This window comes from Falco punctatus (assembly GCF_963210335.1).
Source record: "Falco punctatus genome assembly, chromosome: 3".
In the NCBI taxonomy this organism is placed as follows: domain Eukaryota; kingdom Metazoa; phylum Chordata; class Aves; order Falconiformes; family Falconidae; genus Falco; species Falco punctatus.
The window spans coordinates 92,466,988-92,491,971 of NC_137582.1; the positions used below are offsets into that span (position 1 = coordinate 92,466,988).

Genomic DNA, 24,984 nt, shown 5'->3' on the forward strand with positions numbered 1-24,984 from the left:
GTTTGCACCGCTCACCGCCGGCTCCCCGCTCACGCAGGCGAATGGGCACCGGCTCCCTCCCGGCGGCGGCGGCCCGGCCGGGCCCGGCTCGCACCTGCCCCCGGCGGAGCGGGTCGGTGATGTCGCACCGGCCGGCTCACTTCGCAGCCCCGGGAGCAGCGGGAGCTCCGCGGCGCCCTCCGGCAAACCCCAGCCTCCGCTTCCGAGCAGGCGCGGCGGGGTGGGCCGGGCCCTCCTCCCGCCGCCGCGGGGCCGGTGAGGGCGCACCCGCTCGCCGCCGGGCCCTCCCGAGGGAGGCGGCAGGACAGAGGACAGCGGCCCGCAGCCACGGTAAGGCACCGCGCACCGGGACGGGGGGTGGGAGGCGGACCCGCGCCGCCCCCACGCTGCGGAGGCGCCGGGGCCCGGGGCCTGCCAGGCCGGCGGGATGCCGGACCCGGGACGAGGCGGCCCGGAAGGGCCGCGGCGCGGATCCCCCCGCCCCGGCCCCGCCACCTGCTGCCGGCGGCGCCGGGGAAGGGCGCCCGGCCACCGGGGAAGCCGCGGGCCGCCGCGGCGGGGAGCGATGCGTGCGAGGAGGGGCGGCCTCGGCGGCAGGAAGCCGCCGGGAGGACAAGGGCGACATGTCGCGGCGGCCAACGAGGAACTAGGCCAGAGAAAACCCGCGCTGGGTGCCCGGCCCCGCCCGCTTGGGCTGCAGGGGCCGAGCTCGGCCCGGCCCGGAGCGCCCGGCCCCGGCCCAGCGCCTTCCTCAGGCAGCCGCGGCGCTCCGGGTGCCTCTGCCCAGGCAGCCCGCTCCAGCTCCCCGACAGGCACACACGGGTTTGCGGCCGCTGCTGTGCTAAACCAGAACCGACGGTGCCCCCGTCGTACCGGTGCAGGGCAGCGCGCAGACCCCTCCCTGGCCCCGCCGAAACTCGCCGTGTGCTCCGCGCTGCCTCTGCGCCGGCCCTGGCGACGCGCCTGTTTCATGAACACCTTTGCTTCCCTTGTCCTGGCTCCTCCGCCTTCCCACGGGATTCCTTCTGTAACCTACTGCAGATCTGACACAGGTGTTTTTTTTGCTATTTCCAAAATAAGTTATATTTTTTTAAGAAATCATTCATCAGCGTCCAAAAGATGCAGCAGTTGAAAAACCTGAGCAGAAGAGCAAGGTTTAGATGGAGTGGGTTATGAGAGTTACAGCAACAGAGTTGGGATGCACTTGAGAGCTTTTGAAACACCTTCCACACATGCTGTGTTTTTGTCTCCAGCTGCAGGAACCCTTCCATTTATCACCTGTTACTTGTATCGGTGATACCAGCTTCAGTTCCTTGTTATTCCCTTGGTCCCGACTGGTAACTAAGTGGCCTGAGTTTCAGTGCCTGCAAACCTGTTCACTTTCTCCAATTATACTTGGTAACACTGCTCAAGAACTTGTGCACTGTGTCCTTAGGCCAAAAGGGCTCCTTTTTTTTTTTTTTTCTCTCTGGGTAATGTTTTTTCAAATTACCCTGCTAATGCACTCACTAATCCTGCTTAAACGTGCAGGTTATGTCAGGTCTATATCAGATCAGTAACAAATCATCAGAATACAGCAAACCGCTTTTGAAAGGTGATCAGGCCTGATATGACCTTATGACCAGGTCATGATTCTTGGGAATTTATGTGCCCTTTGAGGGTTAGAAGGGAGAACACAACCGTGGTGTTAAAAAGAAAAATGCCACAAACATACTTAGTATGCTTTCATCCCTTCCTAAAGAAAACCCAGACATACTGGTGGGCAAAAATCCCTCTCTTCTAGCAACCAGTGTTCATAACTTTCATAATACATGTTGGCACTTGTTAAATATGAACCCACCCTGTACAGATGTTCAGAATGATTGATTATAAAGCAATTTTTTTTTTTAATATACTATGTATACAGAGGAGGGCTACCTCATAGAACACAAGTTAACCCCTAGAAGTACATGTAACTTCTGTAAGGTCAGGCTAAACCAAACTACTGTTCTCTTAACCACGGGTATGTAAAGTATGCAATAGTGTACCATAAGTACTGAGGATACATTTGAATTGCCGTGTACCTCAATAAAAAGCAGTAAGCTTGGAATAAACAAGGAGATTCCCTGCTTAATTTCTTTGTCATCTGATATTTCCAGATAACATCCGCCAGTACCTCGCATTAAACAGTATACTGAAATAAGTAGTCTTTGCTTAGAAACCTGGCTAGAGATTGCTTTCCTGTGACATCCATCCTACAGAAAACTTTGGGTTTGAAATAAGTCTTAAGATCAAAGAGTTTCTACTCAGAATACCTCATTGCTTAACAACAACAAAAAGGAAGTAGTAGCATCCTAATAGTAGAGCATGCCCAAGGAGGGGAGTTCTCGCCCATCTTACAAGAAAATTCCCTCTGTTGTATCTTACCCAGCTCATTTCAGCAGATGTTTATGATTTCAGAAGTTATTGCTTCTGAATTTCCAAGCCTTCTGGTTATGATGCTGTGTCATAGGAGCAGGTCCTATATTGTTACAGTTTGAGGCAGGGCTGTTTTTCCATCAGGTTATATGGTACTGCATGGCAGCCCCATCAGAAATACACATCTAATTTGCATTCACAAGAAGAGCACATACAATTCTTACAAGAATAACTACTACCTAGATGTATAATTACTGTTAGCATGGAAAAATTACCATAGATATGTGACTTTGAACCAATTCTTGAAAGTGAGACACCACATAAAGAAGCAAGACATTAGCTTATGCCACATTAATGTCTCACGACTGAATTCAGGCCTTTGTACCTGTGACACCCACCCCACCTGCAAAACAGTCAGTAGCGCCACCCCAAGAAGGCCAGAGAACCATCACCAAAAACTTCCAGGGAGACAAAAGCTCACCTGTGAGAGCAGCAGTGAGTGTTCTTGGCACTGCTATGAGTCATTTGTTACTCAGCTATTTGACTAATTGTAAAGAATTTTTTTAAAAAGCCAAAACACAACGATTTCTTCTCCCCTAACAATTACGAGGCATAGCAGAGCTTACCTTCTTACTAAACAAATGCAGCCATATGCTCAGTCCTGTGCTCACATTACAGGCTAGCACTCCAGCAAAACAAAATTTACATCCTTTCGTAGTCAGCAAAGGCAAAGAAGAAAAACCCCGCAGAGAGCACGGTGCTCCACATGTGGAGAGGATGTTCCCTGTCTGTATGACAGCAGCCCACAGATACACTGGGAAGAGGAAGCTCTTGCATCCTCTCTTCTACAGGCGCAACAGAGTGGTTTTTTTTAAATTAAATTTACTCTTCCCTATTTTGGCTTGTCAGTATTGAACTGACCAGATATTTCCAAACCTGCACATAAACATCTCTCTTCCCTTAGACATCTACTTTCTACAGGCACTTTCACTACCTCCTTAGTTCCCAGGCTCCAGAAAGAGGCTGTAGTAATTAGGCTGCGGCTGGTGATCATATCAACATTAAGCAATCTTTTCAACTAGAGATTTGATGATACAGGTGCACAGTAGTTTACACGAGTTAACAGTCACCTGTTGGTCTGAAAAATTTGGGAATACCCTTGCTACACTATTTAGAGCTCTTAATTACCTGAATGAGCCAATCTACCTTTGCTGATAGTGGCACTTTGAAATGCTGCCTTTCTCCCAGCTCTGTATACCCGTGTCATTGTCACCCAAGAGGAATGGAAACTGAACAGCCCTGCTAGTCTCTTGGTCTTCGTCTTTTCTTAGGATACTCTTTCCTTACCTGATCTAAGGTACTTAAGGTAAAAGTTCAGCAAGGAAAAAAACAGAGCTTGTGGCTTGCTCCTCTGCCAGCAGCACAGCTTCCTGGTGTGTCCTGAAGGTACTGGCTGTCTAGCCTTCTTTTAAGGTTTTTACCTCCTGAGACATGTTAGGCAAGAGAGCACCACAGCTTTATCAAAGGTTTAAAATTCTTCTGGCATCCACTGGTTTTTACTTATCTACCCATTTCACAGGCTCCCCCGAGCACTCTCTTTCTCTTGGTGCATTTAGGAGTTACTACTAGCCTTCACAATTTCTTTGCTCCTCTGTTTTTTTTGAGGGGCAGGGGAGAAGCTGCCTTATATCCCACTGCAGTCCTTCCTAGCACTTGTCTTTTTAAATTCAGGCAGCTGTGAAAATGAGCTTCCCACAGAAGCTGGGTTCTTTGTTTCACCCTCCAGAGAAACATTTTGTTTGTTTGTTTGAAGCTTCAGGCAAACCCTTTAGAGCTGGATTTGCAAAGATGCCTAAAAGGTAGCTTAGAGTTATATGAATATCTGGGCATCTGACAGGCCCACGTTCAGGCAATTTAGAAAATTAAACGCCTGTCAGAATCATGAGGTACTACCTGCCTTTGGGACTGTAGCCCTTGATTTTTTCTGGGTTTCAGTTTTTGTACATGTGAAGTGTAGGGACAGTACCAATGTACTGCATGTTATATGTATAAAACCTATTTATTAACAGCACTTGGAAATCCTCAGGTGAAGAAAGAAGGTTTTACACTGGCTTAATATAATAGTGGATTGACATGATAAATCATTGTGATCTTTACATCTGATCATGTTAACAACCACAGCATCTTTGGTTTCAAACTGAGACTCTTTGTTCATAAGGGTCACGACAGTGTATACTTCTGTCCCACTCCTTACATAGATGCTTATTTAGTGGAACTGCTGAATGCTTGATAATGATACTTCTTTTTCCTCCTTTATACGACAGGTCCAGAAGCACTAGGGTACTTGATTTTGTTTTAATTGCTAAGCCACAAAGACTGCAATCATGTCTCTGGAAGACATCCACATGAACACCCAGGATTTGCTTGAAAAAAAACAATTAGACGCTGGAGGATTTGGAACAATTTCTTTGTGCTTTCACAAAAAACATGGATATGTAGTATTAAAAAAAGTATATACAGGACCCCAGCGCACTGAGTAAGTTACAGATCTTGGTTTTGATTTTTATATTTCAGTTAGTCTAAGGAATCCTCTGAACTCAATGGAGATAAATCTAAATAAAGTGTAATAATTTCAGATCTCTGGATTCTGGAGATACTGTATGTGGGGAAAATACTCTTTAAGACAATACTGACAGCTGTCCTGCAAATTTTCCTTTTTTTATCCCTCATAAGCCAACTTTTTTCGTTTTAAGTAGAAAAGTTCCTGTTTTCTTTTGCAAGGTGAGCACTAATGTGAATTATTAAGAATCAAGGAGACTCTTGCAAACTTAAGGAAGTGCAAGACTCTGAGCACATGACATTTTCAAGCTTGCAGATCAATTTCCAATACAATTGTCCAAGTGTAAATGTCCTCTAGGAACTAAACACACATTATCAGCAGGACTCCAACTGCACATGTATAATACCAAGAATGTAACCCTCTCTCCCTTGAGAAAAAGCAGAGTGAACCAAGCCCACTGCTACTTAATGCTTAAAGGGGGCTTACAAGAAAGATGGGGACAGACATTTTAGTAGCATCTGTAGCAATAGGACAAGGGGTAATGGTTTTAAACTAAAAGAGAGTAGATTTAGATTATATATTAAGAATAAATTCTTACTGTGAGGGTGGTGAGACACTGGAATAAGTTGCCCAGAGAAGCTCTGGATGCCCCATCCCTGAAAGTGTTCAGGGACAGGTTGGATGGGGCTTTGAGTGATGTAGTTTAGTGGAAGGGTCCCTGCCCATGGCAGGGAGGTTGGAACTAGATGATCTTTAAGGTCTCTTCAAACCCAAATCATTCTATGATTTAATTCAAGGATTGAATTATCTGTTGATTTCAGTGGATTCAGGTCGTGTTACAGCTCTTCTATCTCACAGCTGTAAGAGTCTTAAAACTCTCCCATGAGTCATCCGCTAGAGAGAGATGAAAACCCAGGATCTTCTGGTTTGTGTCATGATAAATAAGCTAACTGAGTTTTTATTTTGCCAGTGGAAAGCAAATTAAGAGATTCCAGTAGTGTGCAGACTGCAGTGACAGTTTGGGATGAACAAAGATTAAATGGACAAGCCTGCCAGGTTTATTTTTTTGGTTTTGTGTTTTTACTTTCTCACTGCACAGGCTCTTAAGTTTGTCATTCCTTGAATACTGAACAAAAAGCCTTAAGCAAATTTATAACTGAACCTAATGCAAACAAAACAACCACTTTCTTCTCTAGTACTACAGAGGAACACAGAGGGAGAAAGCAGTTTCCTATTAAGTCACACAGTAGGAAAGCATTAGCAAGCAAGATAGTCTCAAGATTTTCTTACAGCCTTTTGCCCAATGACTAGAGTAGGAGCAATAGTAAAAATACCACCCCTTCTTCTGTTTAATATGATGGATACCATCTTTTAATACCCTTAGTGAGCTTCCAGCTGTGTACCTGTGACTATTGATGGGTTGTACCGAGACACAGGTAAAGAGTTAGGCTTTGAAGTAATCCTAAACCAGTAATTGTTAGTAAATGTTGTCATCATCCAGTATGTGGGTGGATCTCCTGTAATAGATCCATTTTGAACATGAACATGAATACCAGCCTTTTGGGAAAGAGACCTATATAGCTTCCTGCAAGAGGTAGTGGAGTATGTCTTGATCCCCCTTGTCCAAAGGCTCTTTCAACCCTGCCCTGTCCTGATCCCACGGTTATTCAGGGATTTGGATACACAACCAGCAGTGCATCTACAAAAAGGAGGCTTACACACTTTTTGAAAAACAGGCCTTAAAATCAGGCTGAGCAGACGGTCTCGGTGCAAGGCATTTGAGCAGGGTCTTAGGGAATATTACCTGGTATGAACAAAGCTGTACCAATTCAAAACCAGCTGAAGGTACAGTTCATCTTACAGTGGCTCTAGAGATATCAACATTTTTGGCTGTCATTTTCATTATGAATCAACAGCATTTTTATCCCTGTGTTCTTTCTAGCATGGCATCTGAGTTCAGTGTAATTTCTGTTTTATAGATATAATGCTTCACTCCTCGAAGAAGGCAGGATTATGCGCAGACTGCAGCATGACCGTGTGGTAAAACTCCTAGGTATCATTTTGGAAGATGGAAACTACTCACTTGTGATGGAGTATGTGGACCGGGGGAACATGATGAAAGTGCTACAGAAAGTGAGCAGTGAATTGCTTCATGCCTTGCCATCCTTTAGGGTTGATAAGAAGCATGAAAGGGACAAGATGTTACTGCCATCTCCAGGGAATGGGGTCTTTAGTTTCTCATTCTCCTTTCTGTATTAAAGAGCCAGTGGCAGTCCTGCCTTCTCTAGAGACAACAGAGGACAACTATGGCTTTCCTGCACATCACAGAGGAGCAGACTACAGTTATAGGTTCAAAGTTATAGGAGCATTTGTAGAGATACATGGAGAATTTGCTAAAGAAGAATGCTTTTGTAAATATGGAGTGACTTTAGAATTACTTTAATGCAAAAATTTAGATCCAATAAGGACCTTAGTTGAGGTTGAAGGACCTTGAACAGAGGTACTTTTGGGACGGAGAAAGATACTTTTTTAAAAGAGTGGGGTTTAATTTGATTGTTACCATAAATTTTTTTAATAGATGGTACTTCTTGTTCTTTGTTTTAGGTCGCACTGCCTTTGTCAGTGAAAGGGCGTTTTGTGCTGGAGATCACAGAAGGAATGCTTTATCTGCATGAGCAAGGCTTTGTACACAAAGACCTAAAACCAGAAAACATCCTTGTGGACAGAGACTTCCACATTAAGGTACTTGTTAGAACATAAATGGAGAAAGCAGGTGATTTGGGTTGAAGAACCCAGTTCAGCTGCATTGGTTAATATTTCTGATTGGTAAATTAATTCCTTTGTAGTCTAGCGAGCTATCGCTAAGAGATTAGCAGTGGAACACTGAAGTATGGTGGCCTATAACCTCTGAGCCTCAAATGTTCATAATATCTTCCCCTAACGTGGTGGGGAAATCACTAAAGGTATTAAAAAAATAATATTGTTAAGAACTAATGAACTACAAATAACAATATAGCTAAAAAGAAAAAACAAATCTTATCACACAGAAATTGAAACAAAATTGTATGTCTTATGGATCACGTCTTTTGTCCTTTATGGCTGTAATTTCTCCTCTTGCCTTTACCTCCTCCTTTTATTCCGTTCATTCTTTTGCCTAGTATCTTTTCCTCTTTTGTCTCCCTCTTTTTTCCCTTAGTCATCATTTTTAAATGACAGCCAGCAGCTACAAAAAAAGCAGCAGGAGACTACTTCAAAGAATGGTTTATAAGCCTGTTCCAAAGCTCTTTTATTAACTTTAGTGGGGGTTTGGATCAAGACACATAGATATAGAGCCTACTGCTGAATAAGCCTGAGTAGAATTTGCAGCAGTCCTCATCAAATGTCCTGTCTCTGGTCAAGGTGAGTTGCTGAAATAATCACCCCATTACAGTTTGAAATTACAGAACAAATTCCTGTGAAGAGAGCTCTGTCGTTTGATATTTCTCACACCTAAGTTGGTGAGAAGTTGTTTGACAAGGTTAATTTAGTAGCGAGTCCTAATGCAGTATGAGCAGCTTGCAGATAAGAGGTATAAACTATATTTTTTTTGCCAAAAATAAAAAATCCATCATGATCAGCTTTAAATGTAGATGGCATGGCTTTGGGGGTTTCAGCTTGCTTATATGGACAGGACCAAAGTAGGCTATTGTCACACCACATGACAAACTGAACTAGCACCCAGGATCAAATTCAGAATCAGATCAGACTTCCTTAAGCAGCTTGATCAAAAGTATACTTTATGGCAACTGTTGTATGATCTGTCTGCTTGAATGTGTCTAACATTGCCAATATTTATAAAGGGAAATAGTTGTTCTAGGAAGCTGCAAATGTATGAAGATTTATATCATATCTTCCTCTATGACATTAGACCTCTCACTGGTAGGCATGAACTTGGACTCCTCCTTCCTCAGCAGGATGTCGCTTACGTTTACTTCTTCCTCTGAACACATGACCTCTAAATCTAGCCAAAAGCTTCAGAAACTTTAGAGGAAAAACAAGCTAGTTAGAGGCAACAAGAGAGAAAAGAAAAGCGAGTTAGTATTGAGGCAAGGTGTCACCTCAGTTTTATCTCAAGTGACTAGGTTACACAACTCAGTTTGACAGCTGCCTGTGGCCAAGAGAGGCACTCACATTTTCTTCCATTTTTCCTCTCCTGTTGACCTCCTGTTCCCTTGCGTTAGTACTGATGCTAATCTGACCACCCTGCCCTGATTTAGAAAGCCAAACAGGAGATTACAATTTACCTTGGCAGTGCTACCCTTCTGTTGGGGAGCACTTGGTTCAGCAGGGTGGTTGAGTGCCTTGTACTAGGTCTTCCCAGTGTCAGATGTGTCAGTGCTGAAACAGGAGGAGCAGGGTGAGCACATGACAGGAGGCTATTGGGGTAAGGAGGTAAGAATTACTTTCTTCTCCATCAGCCATTAGTCTAGTTGTAAAACTGCACCCTAAGGTTTCAGTAATGTCACCTTGTCAAGTGCACAGAACCCAGGTATCCCTGGTTTAACTTATTCCATGCTACTCCTTTCCGTGTGTCTTTGCCATACGCATCACATCATTTTAGATCCTCTTCTTGCCCCTTCCTGCAGGAAGATCTAAGGAGGTTGAGTTAAATGAAATCTAAATGGAAAGGGCGGTAATGGAGGAGGGATATCCATCCATCTCATAGATTACTTCTGGATTTGAATCTTAGCTTCTTCTCATATGGATCTTCTGCTCTGCCATGAACACTGCAAGCAGATCTTGAACATGATTGTCAACAAGAGCAAAAACAAACTTCTTTTTTCCTTACATTGTGTAATCGTTCCAAGTGGGATTCAGTTAATAATGAAGGTTTAGCCTAATGGTTCCCAGTTGGCAGTGATACTTGTTAAGGAAAATAAAAACCAAAATCTAAAACGGCAAATAGTTTGTTTTCCTTTGTTGTAGTTGCATTTTTTGCAATGTTTCATTTTTACATAAGTTATTACCAGCTATTCATTATAAAATTGAGCACTGCATGAAATACTTGTTTATCTCTTCATGACAGCACTAGCTCTGATGTGTTTCATTTTTCAGATTGCAGATCTTGGTGTTGCCTCCTTTAAAAACTGGAGTCGGCTGACCCAAGAAGAGACTGTCCGACAGAAGCAAATCAAGAGCGCTTGCCAGAACAATGCTGGGACTCTTTTCTATATGGCCCCCGAGCATTTACGCTGTGTTAATGTAAAACCTGTGGAGAAATCAGATGTTTACAGCTTCGGCATAGTGATCTGGGCAATTTTTGCTAACAAAGAGCCATACGAATGTAAGTTACTTCCACAAGAAAGTTATTGCAAAATTAAGTTACAAATGTTAAGCATTAAAAGTTATAAAATTAAGATTAGTAGATTAAATCATCTATGCCCAAGAACAGCACCTGTTCAACACCTCATAGCCAGTAAGAGGCATTAGCTGCATTGTTTCTGACTTCTAAGCATTGACAAGAACATCTGAATTGAAATGCAGGTATGAGACCAATCTATTCACATCCACATGGTGTGGACATAAAACTGCACTCAGTGGCAGAACTTAGACAAACCTTGGGCAGGTCAGGATGCCAAAGGAAACTCTGATGTATGCTGTTGCCTGAAGAGAGCTAGTTATATGTGTTTTTTCTTTTAACAGGAACGGTCACACAGCCAGTTACCACTTCTCAGCTGTGTGGTGCAGATTTCTCAACATGCAGTACTGTGCTCATGTACAACAATAGGAGCAGACTGTGGAATTCCAGCGTAACATGTTTTTCATTTTGAATGGATTTTTTTGGTAACTAAATGGCTAAATTGCCTGTGTAGCCATCTTTGTGTTCATACCCAATGCAGAGCACAACTGTAGCGCAGGTTCTAGAGAGCTAGATCTGTCACCCTTACTCACACTGGGTATGTCTCACATATAAAAGTAAATCCATTAACCATAAAATAAATCTCTAATCCATGGAAGTTAGGGCAGTAGATTCAAATTCACTAATGCGAGAGATTTGCAATTGTAACTCAAACATTTTGAAATCACCTTTTACATATCCACAAACACACAGGGAAGTGCTTCACTATTTCTTTTACCCATGGAAAGGTCGCAAAACCTGTGATCAGGATCTGATAGGAAATTCTATTTTTCAGATGGTATAAATGAAGCCCAGATTTGCTTTGGCATCATGAACGGAAACAGACCAGATATAACAGAGATCACTGATAAATGTCCAGTGGAAATTATCGACCTAATGAAACAATGCTGGGAGCAAGACCCAGAGAAACGGCCAACTTTTGCAGGTAAGACACTGCTTTAGGATTCTTTTTGTTATGTGTCCGTCAATAGTTTGTAATGCAGAAAAAAACACTTCAGCGTTTTCCTCTTAAAATACAGCTTTTTGCTTTGAAAATAGAAAAATTGATTCACACGCCTAGTAAAGCATGCTCCCTGTACCCCAACTAAAAATGGTACCTGGTCCAGCGTTTACCAATTTGAGAAATACTAGTGAGTGGATGGAGCAAACACACTTTATACCTGCTGATAATTTGTCTTCAGCATAGTGTAATCTTCCTGCTGATATTTACAGAAAAGCTAACATCAAGGGACAGTATATCTTGGCTATGACTGAGAAAATACCCTATTGAAACTAGCTTCAAAAGCTGTCCCTGTTTAGCCTCCCATGAGACATGCAACAGCCTTCGACTAGCCAATCATCCTTTCATATGGTCAGATCCCAAAACACTTGCAATCAGTAAAAATCTTGACTGAATAATCTGGGAAGGAGACTAAGAGCATTCAGCATATGAATCAAAAATCTTTATCTCCTCTTGTCTCTTCCTTCTGCCTCAATATGTAGTGCCACAAAAACCTCCGAAAACCCAACCCCTCCCTGCAAAAAACCCAAAACAACAACAAGAAAAAAACAAAACAAAAAACACCCCCCAAAAAATCAAAAAGCAAACCAACCCACAAAAAAACCCCAAACCTACACATAACAGGAAACAGAGGTTTGGATTTAGACAGATGCACCAAGAGCTTCACATACAACAGGCATGTACTTAAATACTCAGAGGAAGCTTGTATACCTGGAGGAACACGTTCTGAATGTAACCTGCCTAATCTACTGCTAATGGATTGAGTTTATGCTTGCACTGGGTCTTAGCTTCTAATTTTCTCATGTGCAAAATACTGATATTTACCATGTTTGTAGATTATTTCAGTAATTCCATCTTCAGCAGACAGGATAGTTGTTTATCAAATAGCTGCATGTAATTTAATGTAACTTATTTCTTAAAAAATGCAGCAACCAGTCTTTTGGCCAGTCAAGAAAAGGTGCTGTCAGCCACAGATCACAGAGTTTTCACCCCAAAAAGCAGTACAACAAAAAAAATCCCTAGAAGGCATCCTGTTCTTGTTACTGTAATAAGGCTAAACGAGCCATACGAACAGATTTTCCTGCTTCTGACTTTATACAAATCTTTATTCAATCCTTATCCGTCAAAATTGTTAATAGAATAAATCACTTCTATTTTCTGTTGAAAACCACTTTCACTTAGTTCTTTTCTTTTTGCAGAAATTAGTCAAAGGTACAAGCCATTTTACTATCAAAATCTAGGACAAAATATTGAAGATGATCTGAAGAAGTTAAAAGTGAGTAACTTTCTAAGCATTTTAAAGTGTCAGTCCCCCATATCACCCCTCCCCAACCCTAGTTATGGCCAGGTTCTGCCACTTCGAGGCTGATCATACTTGACTGACCTGATTTCCTTCTGTGATAAAATGGCTTGATTTGTGAATCAGGGGAGAGCAGTGCATGTCATCTACCTCAACTTTAGGAAGATTTTCAACACTGTCTCCCAAACTTGTATCCAAGTTCAGATGTTACTGTCTAGATGGGTGGATGAAAACAGGTTGGATGGTGAGTCTCAGAGGGTAGTGGTTAATGGAGGCCAGTAACAACTGCAGTAGTGCAGGGGTCTACCATACCATACCATACCATGCCACGCTCCTTGCCATGCCCCATGCCGTGCCCCTTGCCATGCCCCATGCCAGGACCTTCCCTGTTTACTGCTCTACCAGTGACCTGAACAAAGTGATGGAGCATACTCTGATAAGGTGTGCAGGTGGTGCCAAACTAGGAGGACCAGTCAGTACAGTCACAAGGGCAAGGCTGCCAGCTGTAGGCTGGAGGAATGCACTGACAAAAACCTTGGGAAATTCAGGAAGAAGAAATGCAATGTGCTGCACCTGGAATAACCCCTGGCCTCGGTGCCAATTGGGGCTGCCTGGCTGGGGAGCAGCCCTGCTGAGAAGGACCTCAGGGTGGTGGTGAGCAGCAACGTGGGCACCAACCGCAGCCTGCCTGGCAGCCAGAAAGCCAGCAGCACCCTGCGCTGTACAACAGCATCACAGGCAGCAAATCGAGTAGATCTGCTCAGCCCTTGTTAGTCCTGCCACGTTGAGATTGTGGTGAGAGACCAGGGCTATTTCAGCCCAGATACATGATGGCTTTGGGGAGACATAAATAGCAGCTTGTCCCCTACTGTGAGGAGTTTATTGAGAAGACAGAGCCAAGCTCTTCACAGCAGTGCATAGTAGGAGGACAAGAGACACTGGCCATAAACTGAAACAAGAGAGATGCAAACTGCATGTAAGAGGGGAGAATAAACAAAAAAACCCCTCACTTTTCACCGTGAGGACAGCCAAGCAGTGGAGCAAGTTACCTAATGAGGTTGTCTAGTCACCATCATTGGAGGTTTTCAACGCCCAAATGCACAGAGCTCTAAGCTACCAACCTTAATCCCATAAGTAACCCTGTTTTGAGCAGGAAGTGGGCCTGAGGTCTCCCAAAGTCTGTTTCTGCCTGAGTGACACACTGATTCTATGATAATACTTTGCAAAATCTCCTCATATATCCATTAAGTCTCACTCATGAAATAAAATTTTATTCCTAGAGATTTAAAAGTGGCAGAATCTGATTTACACTAAGTATAAAAAGCCCTGTAAATTCTTGGTAAGTTTTGTCCTGCGTTCAGGCAGTGTCTAATGAGTCATGAACTGCCTGAGACCTGGAAGTTGTACCACAATAATAACAACAGGGAAAATCTGAAATCAGATCTTTTTCCTAAGTGTTCGATTAGTTTCTCATTCCTTTGTGGCTGTAGCTTTATAAATTATGATTAAAAGAATGATTTCCTGAGTGAAAATAAGAGAATGAGAAGTTCTTAAACAATTGGGCTGATTATGGAACCTTTTTATCACAGATTTTATCAATGTACTCACTTTAGCGGTACTGACAGCTATTGGTGAGAACGCCTGGCATTGGGGGTTTAATCTTTGCAGTGAAGTGAGGCTCACAAGAGTACGTACCCAGTTATTTTAGCTAAGAAACCCAACTTCTTTTGTGAAACCATTTACAGATTTCTTTAAAGTGCTTCCTTCTGTCACCAAGTCTACAATTGTGGAAATGAAAGTTTCTGATTTAGAGAACATACGATATTTATGAAGCACCAGTGACTGTTCAAAAAAACAACAGAGGTTTGCAAAATGAAACTGATGAAACATTTCCTGGACTGATTTGACCAAAATAACTAATGATGTGAAGTACATATGCCTAACTTATAATAGCAGCCCCAAATCAGGATCATGGCCAATACTAGCTGCATTAGTTCTCGGCAAATATACCACTCAAATCACAGGAAATGAAGAACTATTTAGAAAATGAGCCATGAGCCTATTACTTTCTCAGGAAGGAAAGCATCTCTTCTTATCAGGGCACAGAATGTGAATACAGCATCCAGGGCAAGTCAATGTGGTGAACTACTTGTACAGCCTCAGTAGCAACATGAATTAGGTTTTGACTACTTTTTTTTTTTTTTTTTTCTTTCCCCCACTAGCAATCATAGAATGGTTTGGGTTGGAAGGGAACTTAAAGACCACCTAGTTCCAACCCCCCTGCCATGGGCAGGGAGGTCACTCAAGGCCCCATCCAACCTGGTCTTGAACACTTCCAGGGATGGGGCATCCACAGCTTCTCTGGGCAACCTATTCCAGTGTCTCACCACCCTCACAGTAAATTGTGGAAGCAGAGTCAACAGCCTCCTAACTAAAAGGACCACAGAGTTACAGAATGGTTGAGGTTGGAAGGGACATCTGGAGGTCATCTGGTCCAACCACCCTGCTCAAGCACTTCAGTTACTCAAGTAAAACCTAAGGACCTAAGGTTGTAATGCACTTTAGAATTTCATCTTTTGCTCTTGGAAGGAAGTGGAGTTTTTGGGAAGAAAGAGTAGTGTTTTGATTTTTACTATCTGAAAATATTTCTTGGGTTTAGTGAAGAAAACAAAATCAGAAAAAAAGTCACACACCCCCCCACCCCCTCCTTTTAGAAGTTATTTTATGAGTAAGAAGCACTGGGGGAAATTGAGAAATAATTTTTCCAGGTGTGTTTTTTTTTTTACCTCCAGTAAAGTCTGAATAATAGGAACATCAAAAGAATAGAACAGAAATAGATTTTGCCTTCACTCCAGTGAAGTGAGGATGAGGATTTACAGAAAGGAAGTTGTACTGTCTTTCTGAAGATTTGCTCCAAGCTCTTTGATCCTAATAGTCTTCATAAAAGCCAATATGGCCTTACCTGAATGTAGATCTTCTTCCTCACCTCTTTCCTGTTGATGAATGTACTTACTAACTATAGATTCACAGAACAGGCTGCACGTTTGCTACCTTTACCTCAACAGCATACTCTCACTGAGATTGCTTGCAGAAAGTCTAGCTGTTAAGTACAAGATAGACAATCCAAAACCACTGTCTAGATTAAGCTCATACTCATGTAGGCAAGGGTGTTGTCTAGCCAACTCAGAGCATTATATACTGCAATTGCATTGCAGTCCTTCCTCCCTTCATTGAAGAAAAGGTTTTGCCCATCTGTATGTAGCAAAGCAATGGGTATTTTCTGTCAGGCTGTGCTCTCCTATGAAGAGTATGGGATCTCTTTCCACAGATTCACAGAATCTGTTCATCCAGGACACTTCACTGTCAGGCTCTGCTCTTTTTCTACAGGTACTCCTTTCGTTAAGCTTTTGCCTGTAACTTGATCATTTGTTCTTTCTTACATGCAGAAAATGTGGCCTGAGTCAAATGAACTGCTGAATAGGATGCAGTCCCTTCAAATAGATGCTGTAGCAGATGATACCAGTAGTGGTCAAGTAGGTAAGTCACTTACTAGCACATCATTATGCAGTGTATTCTGCCAAAGATAAAGTTGTGTACATGTACAAAGTAACTAATCTTACCATTAAGGGGTTATGAAGAGACTTGATTATTCAGCACTTCAGAAAGAATTGTAATCACAGAAAAGATTAAATTTGCTCCCAGGCTCCCAAAAGTCATATGGTTTTGAATCTACAGTTTGAATCTACAGTCTACAGTTTGAACCCATTTCATTTTGCACTCTTCTGCTTTCCTCTCCCATGCTGAAAATTTTGTTTAACATTAGACTTTTCAGTAGTCACTTTGATAATTACTTGATAATACTTGATCTTTCTTCCCATCCCTATAGTCAGGCCCACTGCTTAGTCTGTAGGCTTTCACTTGATGAAGACTTTCCTTTTTCCCCACTCCAGCCTTTCCTATGAATGCTCTGAATATGACCAGGACGTATTGTAACATATTCTTTTGTTTACGATCTTGCTGGTTTTGGAATCTGAGCAGCTCTAATAGATTAATTTTCTGTCACGTTTTCTATCAAATCTTGGATGAGTTGCATGTTTCATGGCTTTATAGAGCTCTCTCACTAATACATGATGACACAGTTTTGTAGTCGTGTATCTGGAATTCTTTTACTAAAGTTTCTTAATGGTGAAGGATATAGGATCATATTTGCACACTCATTTAGAAGCAACAATATCAAATTCAGTAGAAATAAAATCCTGCTAAGTTTGCTCACACAATTCAAAAGGCATTATTAAATGAATAATGTTAAACTGTAACATGCAACTAATAAATCTTCCCCAAAGCTAGGTTTGCCGTAACTGTTCTTCAGCAGAACCGGTGGACTAAGTAGGGCAGCCCCACTGCTGTTATTTTTAAATTACCATAGTTACATTTCCCTAGCAGAAATAATCACATATGTCTGCAGCAGATTTCAGATGCTCTGTGTTTTAAGTACAAAAGGCTTTACTGTGAATCTACACTGCAAAAAGATCTGGACAACCTGTCAGTCAAAATCAGGGTGTTTTTTCTCTAGTCAATGGGCATTACTCAGACATTGTTAGTGAAAGGTATCCCACAGGATATGTTTGTACATCTCAAGCTTGCCCTGGGGAATGGATGCCATATAGTTTATGCTAATACAGAATTGCTAATAGCTGTCACTTTTGACGAGGTTGTTTCTGTATTTGCTTCTTCCACTCCCTCTCTAGCAGCAATAACAAAAGCAGCAGAGCAAGTTAGACTTAAAGGTGTACTAACATACAGGCATCAAAAGGAACTAGTTTTGGTCCTGCCCAATATCAACTGAATTCATGTAATCTGGAGGTGGGGGGGGTGCGCAGAGGAGGAAGAGAGAGAAAAACAAACCAGTTCACTGGCATAATCTGAACTAAATAGAAGCACATACATACACTTTGTCCCTATTTTACAGGAGTCTGTAAGAGTCCTCTTGCTTTAGGCAATGTACAATGTTTTCTAGACAACTGTGAAGCTTTCAGAACATTTTTAGAAAGTATCTGTAGTCCTACCCTCAAGAACAAGTAGTAACAAGCAGATTTTTACATTCTTGTTTAGTCTTGGAATGCTACAGCATGATCCAAACAACAACTCAATTTAGTTCAAGACTGAAGTAGAGCTTCCTTTGATAGTGAGAATTAGTTTGAAGGATGTAGATAACACAGACTATTTTATATGGCAGTTTTTACTTCTAAAAATGTATTCTTTGGGACTATGAAGAATAAACTAGACAAAAAAGATTAATTATGAAAGACCCAGGCAGGATATTTTATGTAATCATTTGCAAACATTAATGACAAATTATTTGTGCTGTCTGAAGTAACACCTATTACAGTGGTGTTTTTTTCCATCCTGTTACACTCCAATTTTGCACTGATTAAATTCCAGTTAATACCAACAGAGACACACCAGTAAATCAGAACCTGCAAGTGCTTACAGGAACTGTTGTTTCAGTGGTTGAGAACTTGGTGTCAATATAAGCAGAGTATGCAACGAATTCTGACAGCACTTCAGTGAGATTTTTGACACTGATAGCTTCCACAAGTACGTACTACCTAGATAAAAATCTGTAATACTTCTCAGTAAAAGCATTTAAAAAATAAAACACAGCTTATTCTGGAAGTAATGTTATATTTTCACCTTTTATATATTACCATAATATTAGAGATAGATTAATAGATTCTAGTGGCATCGCAACAAGTTACATACTTGCATTTGGATGTATTTCAAATATTTCATTTTCTTCCCTTTCAGATCAGCCTAATTCTCTACACAGCTCACAAGGTCCCATGACCAGTCAGGCTAACGAAGCACTGTTTGCTGCCTCCCCTGTGAACCAGCCTGTTGAGAGCTGTGAGACCTCATTTACATCTGATAATCTAGAAAGAAAACTTCAGTGTGAATACAACTACCATGTATTTGGCAGCCGGATGGATAAAGCAGTTCCACCTTTAGTGTACACCCCTGAAATGAGAGAGGAAGAAAGGAGACGAAGAGTTTCCTATGATCCATTTGCAAAGCCTTCTCCCACTCCTCCTCAACAGAGCGAACTGTGTCCAAGCACTGAAAAAACAGGATCAAACACTAATCCATATTTTTTGCCACAGCCAGCTGCAACACCACCAAAATGGGGGAATACAGATTTTTTTTACGGGCCAAACCCTAACAGTCTTCTAACAGGAAACACAGAGGATCTCTATGGATTGCGTTCAGCCAGTACCTGTAGCCTAAGTAAACCTCCTGTGCCTGAATGTGGCCCAAACCTGCAGTCACAGACCAACGTGAACTGGTACCCAAAGACTGCAGGCACAGATACGGGTGAGATTCCTCCTACCCCAACACCTATCCTTCTGAAAACAGACGACTTCTCTAAAAATGCATTTGTCAAGAGTGTTTTGTAGTTTACGTAACAACCACCTGCTTATTGCTGACAATTGATCTGTGATATAGCAAAGGTGAATTTATTTCATTAAGTTCTCTTTGATTACTTCAGGTCACTAAAACACTAGCTGGGACGTCATCATTATGCTGCTTTCACTAATTTCAAGCTGTTCATTTCAAGTAAACCATTTCCAAAGAGTCAGTGTAATAGAGGAGCATCAAACCCAATGCTTAACTCTTTAGCTACAACCAAGTAATAGCAGACAGCAAATACTGCTACAGCAGCTACCAATCATTTTAGGAAAGTGAAGGAGAAATTTTGACTCTCCAAAATGTAACATTCATACCATAGGTTCTGTTTGTGCAGAAACAACATTTGCAGCATTTCAGAAAATAGATGGGTATTTTTACCTTGATTTGTAGCAAGGTAAGAGACTTCTGAGCTCAGGGAGCCAACAGGGGGCTAAGGCTCATAACTGGTTTCTCCAGAGAGCTCTGCCTGGTGCTGATGGGGAGCTTTATTTGTCAGTATTTGCTAGTGAGCTGTGGAATAGAAAGGTATGGAGGCAAAAAAAGAAGAGAACACTTCAGCATTGGCAAAAAGTATAAATAAGTGGTAACTAGCGACTTGTAAGTCCTAAAGTCTCTTGGAAACTAGAGATAACATGAGCTGCATTGCCGTGCTTCTACTACATATTGGATAATTTTAGTGCAGCATTCTTTTCCAGATCATCTAACAAGAAAAATCAAGGATGCCTAGCTGTTTGCAGGCAGAATGCCACAAAGGTGTTATTCTGTTAAATTATTTATGCAGAGGCTGTGATTAGTTGTTTATGTGAGTTTATTTACTGAAATGAATCAGAGCTGTCATGTCAGAAGGCAGGGATTAGAACTGTCAGCACCACTAATAAAAGTAAAATCTGTTTGAAAGAAAAAAAGAAAACAGTTATTATATGGAGGCTGCGTGCAGTAGTGTGGCAGATATTAGACTGAGATGCAGAAAAGCTGTATTGCAGCTCTTCCTTGACTTGTTGGGTCACCATAACCCAGCGACTTTTACTGCCCCATCATGAGTTGCAGAGCTCATCTGCAGGCATCCAAATCGATTACTGCCCTGGGCTGGAAGTTACATCCCTGTCAGGCATTCCTGCCACTGGCAGAAGATGCAGTGGTGTCCCATGCCTTTGCTAGAGCCGGTCACAAGCAGCGTGCTAATACAAACTGCAGTGAGTCTTAGCAGTAAGCAGTAGGAGCATGCTTGGGAGTTAGGAATTCTCCAATCTGAATACCTGACACGAGGCAGCTCGTGTCCGTAACTGTGGTGTGCTGTGATCCCACCCTGCCATCTACTAGCCAGGTATTCACACACCCATGCAGAAGCCCATTGCCCTCACTGGGATCCAAGAATGGTTAAGGCTATTAAGTCGCTGAGCAAAACCACAATAAGGTCATTGCTTTAACAAGAGTTATTCAAGGAGATACAATCCTGTTAATTAAAAAGCTTCTCATCTCTTTGTATTTAAGAGCATAAATTATGTACTGTTACAAATATGGCAGTCATTTTTAAGTACCCTTGCTTTTTTATGTATATAATGCTTTTGCCTTTTTTTTTTTTTTTTTGTTTTCCCTCTTTGTTTAGGTAACAAGGTTTCCACTTCTTTTACAAGGGGAACTTTTACATATTATCCTACGGTACCAAGAGTAAGCCCAGGTAAGTCCTGTAGCCTTCATCTGCCTGGTAGCCAGCAGGCTATGCATTGCATCCTGATCAGTAAAGCAAAAAACTTCAGGATCTTGAAATAATTTGTTATTGCTTAATATTTCTAACCATAGCTGAAGTTATCAGTACCAGTATGTTCCTGTCTTTAGCAGGACCTATTCACACCATTAAACATGTATTTGATGGATCAAGGACAACATCTTTTATGTAAAGAGCTTTTAAAAACATGAAGGCTTTGTAAGATCTCCTGTACACCTACACCAGTCAGTTTCTTAGATTAAAAGTCAAGTTGCTGTGACTTTGCCCAATTCTTGAACCATACATGCATTTGGGATACCTATCCACTGTTGCTCTGGATTTTTGATACAGATCCCTAGTGCAGGCTTTGTGCTAATCAGCCTTCCTTGGGGCACACGTCTCTACAGTTCAACTGTCTTAAACCCCTGGAATTCTGTCCTGTCCTTCAGGAGTTGTTAATATATGCTCCTTTTGAGCTGTGTTACTTGGGACACCCTGAACTCTTATTAACCTTTTCAAGGCTTGTCCAGTTTGTAAGTGGTTTACACTTAGAAATAAAACTTGAAACAGCAGGTTTCTGTCTTCTTGGCTACATGCCCCTTGGAAGTGACCCAAACATGACAAGCAAGTGAAGTGTGGAGGCTTGGGAAAGGAGATTTATAAGCACAGTAACTTTTACTGTTAATATTGACAAAGCATTTCTACCTGTTTTCATATCTTGTGCTAGATTCATTGTGTTACCAGATAAGAAAATAATGAATATATGAGATTGCTTCATTTTTTAGCTAAAAATATGAACACATTTCCTGAGTCATTCACCTCAAAAAAAAAAAAGATACAGAAATCATAGTATTTTGAAATAAAGATTTGTAAATAAAATGCATTCCTTTTGTGCAACTTCTATAAACTAATCATGCATACATATAAGTATTTCTGACTAGCATTTTCAGGTTAACAAATATTAAATGCATTTAGTCCTATTTCCATACACGACCATAGATTTCCACACTTCACATTGCAATTGAGTAACAAGGATGTTTGTACATCTAACCATCACTTTGGGTTATTAAATACAGAGCTTGGTGTGTCATTTTAAGTAGCTCTACTTCAATTTTAGACCCAGGTTGTGATAGTCACCATTTAAACTAGAGTTAGCAAGTTTAATAGAGTTTAATAGCAAGTTAAATCCAGAGTTCAGAAAACATTGTCAAGAGCATAAAAAATTGACATCACCTAAGACTGCATGGAAGATTTGATGTTTATGTGTGGAAGTTGGACAGCTTTAAGCAAAAGACCCCAAATTAGATGTTTAACTTATCGCATACAATTAAACCACAGATGTAAGCTCCCAGAGGTGCATATACATGTTGGCTTTTATTGCTGACAATTCAGGCCTCAAAATAAAGGAGTAGGATTTTTTTGGTATGGTATCTCAGAAAACATTCTAGTCTTGTCTTAGAACCAAAAGAGAAGGGGCGGGGGGGGCGGGTTAAAAGAGGAGAGAGAGAGAAGGAAGTGTTGAAACACTGAGCAAGTAGTGCACTGTGATTCACTGTGAAAACAAGCATAACTGAAGAATATACTCCTAGATAGCAAGGATGAAATACACTGTGAAACACAGATAGATGCCATCAAGATAGCACAGTATAACATGGAGTATAGAAACCTTACAAGCAGCTAGAAATGATTTTCTGTAGTTTCACAGAACTTTGAAGTTATAAACCTGAACTTACATCGATGAAGAGTAAAGCTGAAGGGCAGAAGTAAGGCTTTTAAGTTTACTTGAAAGTGCCTTTTTTTTAATTTTAAAAAAAAAAAAAAAAGACAGACCTGAAGCTGTTAGCCAGCAAAAAGGAAAGCTGCTACTACACATTCCTAAAGTGCAAGGGGCATTATTTACAGTCTAGTAACTACCAGCATGTAAGGCTTGGTTATGGCACTTTGTCATAGACTAGAATAGGATGGGCTTTCACTAAAGTACATTTATGTCACACTGCATAATGAAAATATGCTTACACTTGCCAGGCAATAGCCATTTCTGCATTAAATGCAATAAAAACATTTAACCCCTTCCCTTACTAGCAGAACCTTCTTCCTCCTTACCTCCTCCTTATGTTGCTTCTTGACATTTTGAACCATATGCAGTTGTTTATAAAATTGTATTAAATTTGCTTATACAGAAGACTCAATCAAGTACAACATAAGTAACAGTTCTGGAATTCAAATTGGATCCTACAATCACATGAAGATTGATGAGCACAATCAACACATCAGCACTTCTCCTGTTGCTACAGAAGCAATTTATATGCATTATGAAGCAATTGGTGTATTTGGTAAGAGAAATATCTCCCTAGTTTTGATGGATTCTCCCCATATGTTTATCTGAGGATCATTTGGTTTGGAATGTATGAAACCGGTACAGCTTTCTCCCTCTGATATTTGAGAAATAATTGTTTGGGTCTTTTTCTACTACATGCTTAAGAGTGTACAAAACAAGTAAGGGTTTTGTGATAATACTGTTCTGTAATACCACGTACCTCATTTGTCCTGTAGTTTCATGAGCCCTTATGAGACACCAGATACATGTATAGATCTATATGTGTCAAGAACAAGTGGAATAACAACACTCAAATTGATAGAAGCAAGGTTAGGATTGGCGGTCTTCACCTGACTTAGAGTTTAAATCATAGAATATGCTGAGTTGGAAGGGACCCATGAAGATCATAGAGTCCAGCACCTGACACCACACAGGGAAACATAAAAGTTAAACCATACACCTAACAGCATTGTCCAAATGCTTCTTGAACACTGACAGGCTCAGGGCCACGACCACTTCATTCAGGTGGAAACTGGAAGATTTTGAAATTTAATTTATTTTCATTAGTCAATACTTAACTAAACTATCCCCATTTATTCCTAAGTAAACAAATTAATAGTGTCCCAGAATATAAAACATATCATACAGACATCAGTCAGCTGTGTAAGAACTCTAGGAAGGAGCTTTTCAATCTTGCAGGTTTGAGTGACAAACTATGACAGCCTCAGATCAAAAAGCAGGTCCAGCAACTTCATACACGTGTTCTGACTGGGATTTTCTATCCTGGCATCATTGGACAATACTGCCTCCATGAAATCCACTTCTGACTGTATCACTAAAATTCTGTTTCCAGATACTACCAATAAATAGTTGGGGGAGGACAGGTGAGATAGTCAAAGGAGCAGAAGAAATGTTAAACAATGCCATTTTCTTGCACACTTTTTCTTTTTGCAGACAATACTTCTGTCCTGACCGAGAAACATCTGAATCTAGTAAGAGAAAAGTTGGCTAAACAGTGGAAGCACTGTGCTCGTAAACTGGGCTTCTCTGATCCTGAGATTGATGAAATTGATCATGACTATGAACGAGATGGACTAAAAGAAAAAGTTTACCAAATGCTGCTGAAGTGGGTAATGAGGGAAGGCTCCAAAGGCGCTACAGTTGGAAAGCTTGCAAAAGCCCTCTTTGGCTGTCAAAGACTGGATCTCCTTACTAGTTTGATGCAAATCAATGAGGAATAAGTTGACTGAGAAATGGGGGAAAATTAGGGTATTTTTTCCTTGAAGACCTTTCCAATAACAAGTAATAATTCTGAACAGACCTTCTGGAGCTCTGCTTTTTGCACAGATTTTTTGGAACAAATTTTTTTCTGCCAAGCAGTTTCCAGCAGAACAAAAAGTTTCTGTCAAGAAAATGGGTGTTCCAGAGGATAAAAGAAAATGAGCAGCTTTCTTCTAATTGAAATGATTTTCCAAAGATAACAACAACAACATGCAATACCAGTATTGGTTGAAGGAGAATGTATTATACAAGCTTTCTAGATTCTATCTTGAAACATGTTGGTGCCCTTGTTCAGTTCCGAACAAAAGCATGCATTTCAGCAAAGCTAATATATCAGTGAATAATATGTGAAAGACTGACTGACTCCTTCAGTTGATCTTGTTTTCTGCCCAAATTTTGCCAGAAGTGCCAATACTTGCAAGGGTACTATCCCAGATTGTTCTAAGTCAATACAACATTATTTTTTAAATCTTTTTATAATGTTAATTAAATACAGATGTCTAGAATTATGCAGAACAGCAGCATGAATAAAAGCAAAAATTATTTTTGGCTTTAAAA

At 41.1% G+C, this 24,984-nt stretch overlaps 1 protein-coding gene across 1 annotated transcript; it reads left to right on the forward strand.

Moving 5' to 3' along the window:
* On the forward strand, positions 1 to 24,984 carry RIPK1 (receptor interacting serine/threonine kinase 1). The gene is made up of 12 exons (XM_080379915.1): positions 1 to 330; positions 4,722 to 4,933; positions 6,937 to 7,090; positions 7,562 to 7,699; positions 10,052 to 10,280; positions 11,131 to 11,280; positions 12,555 to 12,631; positions 16,102 to 16,192; positions 18,464 to 19,027; positions 20,730 to 20,801; positions 23,009 to 23,161; positions 24,100 to 24,984. The coding sequence occupies exons 2-12, from the start codon at positions 4,782 to 4,784 to the stop codon at positions 24,384 to 24,386; spliced, it is 2,067 nt and encodes a 688-aa protein (XP_080236041.1). The 5' UTR covers positions 1 to 330; positions 4,722 to 4,781; the 3' UTR covers positions 24,387 to 24,984.